At 37.1% G+C, this 3,985-nt stretch overlaps 1 protein-coding gene across 1 annotated transcript in view; it reads left to right on the plus strand.

The window, feature by feature from the left end:
* Positions 1 to 806: 806 nt before the first annotated feature.
* Positions 807 to 3,985, plus strand: part of LOC121871822 (glycine-rich protein DOT1-like) — a 33,418-nt gene continuing 30,239 nt past the window's right edge. The window contains exon 1 of the mRNA XM_042374335.1: positions 807 to 926. Coding sequence (XP_042230269.1) covers positions 843 to 926 — 84 coding nt within the window. The 5' untranslated portion in view covers positions 807 to 842. The remainder of the gene's footprint in view (positions 927 to 3,985) is intronic.

Genomic DNA, 3,985 nt, shown 5'->3' on the forward strand with positions numbered 1-3,985 from the left:
TTCTACTCCTACTTATTTCAGCTTCACCAATTTTCTTCAATCCTAATAATCTTCTTTCCCTCTTAACTCCTGACTCCAGTGCCAAAGTAAGAAAAACAATATTTTGAGACCCTGCAATTGTGTGTAAATGAGGCAGAAGGTCAAATCAGCAACCTGGGACTTGGTCACAATTTTTGTGATGCCATATTTCAGCAGGGTCTACCATTAGACAATACATTATGCTTCCAATATCTTCCCAGGCGGTAGTACCTCCTGTTTGATAGCGGCCTACTACCTACCAATGGAAATAACTTTATATCGGCCTTATTGAGCTATAACAATACTACTGCTACTACTTCTATAATAATAATAATAATAATTAAATATTCATACACGCTTACAATCAGTTTTCATGTATATAGTCAGACAATGCAGATACATAATAAGCTATTCCTAGTGTAGTCTATTTATTGCTTACCAGTGTATACCTGCATCGTTTGTATGTCTGTAATATCTATTTGCTATACTAATATTAATAAATTTTGTATGCAATGTAATCTCATCCAATCTAACAAGATATATATTACAATATTCTTTTATAGTTAACGTTATGTTTTTTTCGTTTTCTTTTCAAATAGAAATTGTATTGGAACATCTTATTATCAAGTAATATGTGAGTTTATTTCTTTGTAGACATACTTAAAAGAAAAATATAGTTAGGAAACTAGCTATTCAACAAGTTACTATACAAAATGAGAACTTTTATTCAGAATTATTGAGAGAAAATAATAAAGGTGAGAAGTGTTCGCTCTTCAAAACACTCGGGATTTACTCACAGTAGTTACAGGCAAGCGCCGTCGGCCATGATGGCAGCAGCAGCAGGACCTAATACAAGTAATTTTGCCCAAAGTTCCGCTTTTGCCGACGCAGTTCAGCGTGCCAGACAGGTATTTATTATAAATTTGTCGTCTCCAACAATTTTGTGAGGGTATGTGCAGTAAATAATTCAGAGAGAGGCAGTAGGAGGTAGGATGTTTGTTAAGTATGTTATGGTCCAACTTCACCGAGACGAAGTTGGACGCTGTGGCGGAATTTATCGATTTTCGAGTTATATCTTGAGGGTTTGAGTATCTGGTGTAAATAGATGGTATAACTTAGGAGATATGGTCCAGTACTACTTGTGACGTTGTAAAGGTAGAGTGGTGGTGAGTGAGTTATATTGTAAGGAAGGAGTGACGTCACTGGCCTGTAAACACGAAGCCGGTGTGGTATAATGGCGGCCCCGCGTGGTGTGCTTCCTGTGCCGCCCTCACACACGCTCGCCTCAAATTTCTTCAACCTCCCTCCTTCTCTCTCCTCTACCTCTCTCACAGACATAGAATCTACCTGGTTGTTCATTGACCTGGTTAAAGTATCAGGAGGGTGACTGGTTCTCAAGTACCTCTGGTGTAAATCAGTTTATAGCGCCTTTCATGGGTTGTCCTTGGTATATTGACTTAAATCGTACCAGTGCATATATATATCTACTGTTTTTTGGTCATTCTGAACCAATGAGCTTGTATGATAATTTTAATGAATAAATATTTTTCTGGCAAGATAGGTATTGGTGTAAGAATGAGAGGGTTAAAAAAGGCAGTGGATATTTTGCCATGACCAGTTAAGAACATAAGAACATAAGAAAGTGGGATGCAGGAGGCCGACTGGCCCATACAGGGCAGATCCTTTCACACCCATCCCAGCACTTCCAGCCTATCCAACTTCGTCTTGAAGCTCCCTAGTCCCGATCCTACTATAGCACTCGGTAGCCTATTCACATATCCACAACTCTATTACCAAACCAGTGCTTGCCTATATCCTTTCTGAATCGGAATTAATCTAATTTAAAGCCATTTGTTCTAGTTATTTCGTTATTACTGAGCTTCAGAACATCTTCCATTTTACCCTTGTTAATCCCACTTACCCACTTGTACACCTCTATCATATCTCCCCTAACTCTCACTCTAATGAATGTAAGCCTAAGCTTTTCAGTCTTTCTTCATATGGAAGGTTTAATATTATGGATCATTTTTGTCATTCTTCTTTGTACTCTCTCCAAAGAATCTATGTCCATTCTATAATAAGGACACCAGAACTGAACGCATAATCCATGTGTGGCCTCACTAATGCTAGGTAAAGTTTCAAGATAACGTCAGCAGTTCTGTTACTCACAGACCTAGATATGAACAAGAATCCTGTTTGCCTTGTTGCGAACGCTAATACATTGTTTTCTAGGTTTCAAGTCGTTGCTAACAAATACACCTAGATCTTTTTCACAAACTGAGTTTTCTATTTCCGTGTTACCTAGTTTATACTTAACGTTTGTATTCGTCTATCTGTAGTACCTATTTGGTCACTATTTTACCTTGAGTGCGCTCTGATTGGCTATCGTCTGTTACGGCGAGCAACTCGAGAACTATATGGGATCGTGACTGGCGGTGTTTCTGTTGTGCATGGAAACATTATAAAGAGGGAGAAATTTACTCGAACCTAATAAAGCCTGACCTAACCAACCAAGAAACCTACCTAACTTCCTAGTCGGGGGGTGGGGGGTTGGACCCCCATCATATTATCTGGCAGTACTTGGCCAAAAGTCAATCAGGCACTCACGGTAAAATAGATTTAGTAGGAACTTAGCGGTCAGGGCAAAATATCCACTGTAAAAAAGATATAACATGTCAGGAGGAAACTTGTAGCATTGGTTTTAATTTAGATAAATTTAAATTTAGAAATTAATAAGGTAGATATTGGTTTGGAAATGGATTTGTAGATAAGTGAAACAATTACCAGACACCATCATAAACTAGAACTCATTGGGAAGCTTCAAGTACAGGTTGAGTGATAAAGGTTGGGGTATATTATTTTACAAGTGCACTCTCAAAAGTTTGCAAATGAATAGTTGCTATAGGTAGATCTGACTCATCTCTTATCACATTTCCTTGTGGCATTTTTAATGCAAATTACATTTAAGGATATTTAACATTTTGGTATTACAGTTTCCAGTCAACTGGTAGAGCAATTTTGTGTTTACCATTAGTTATATCTTGTCACTAGGAACGACTTTTGCTCATACCACTTCTGTTGCAAATGGATGTTAACCGAGAAAGATAAATTCATGTGAGGCATTAAAGTAAATCTGCAGTTTCCGTGTATGGTTTACAGCCAACCCATTCAGAGTGAGCTTATTCTCATGTCCACATAAAACGTAAATTACACCATGATGCTTAACAAAGCTGCGTTCATTGGTACCAAATATTGAAATAAGTACTTCTGTTTAATATAGTGGGGAAGCTAGGAAGTTGGGTAAGGTTAGGTAGGTTTCTTTGGTTGGTTAGGTCAGGTTGTATGGGGATGGTAATTCAAAAACGATTCATTTCTGACGAAACGGAGGTCAATTTTGAATGAATCTGTAAATACTGTGGAAAAAACCAAAATTCATTGGTTGAACAGTAGTTGTAACAGAAACTAGAAATTTACCCAATTGTTTGGTTATTTACCATAAATACTACAGTAGAAGTCAAAAATCCGGACTGCTGGGATTGGGTCGGTCCGGATTTTCGATTTTCCGTTCTGAGGCAGTACTTTTAAAATTCAAATTTCAGGAGAAATAAAGAAGAGATGAACAGGTACATTTTGATAGTTTATTCATGTAAATATAGCATGCTTCATTTATCAAAACAAGCAGTTTTAAAGATAAGGCTGTGAATTCTAAAATTTTATTCTTTGCCTTTTTTATATCATAAATTGTAGACTTCCCAATGTCTATGTTTCCATTAGATCAGTATTGCTCACACCGTTCTAGTTTCTTAATTATTTCAAGTTTGTCACTCAATTTCAACATGTTCTTTCTCTTCACACAACGAAGTTTATCTACTTTAGGAGCCATTATTATGGGCTTGTACAGTACTCTGTAAATGGAAAGAGTAGGACTCAAAATTACTTACGTTGTCACAGTTTGATTGCTCGTTTT

The sequence above is a fragment of the Homarus americanus genome, unplaced genomic scaffold (assembly GCF_018991925.1).
Source record: "Homarus americanus isolate GMGI-L3 unplaced genomic scaffold, GMGI_Hamer_2.0 scaffold46714, whole genome shotgun sequence".
Classification (NCBI taxonomy): domain Eukaryota; kingdom Metazoa; phylum Arthropoda; class Malacostraca; order Decapoda; family Nephropidae; genus Homarus; species Homarus americanus.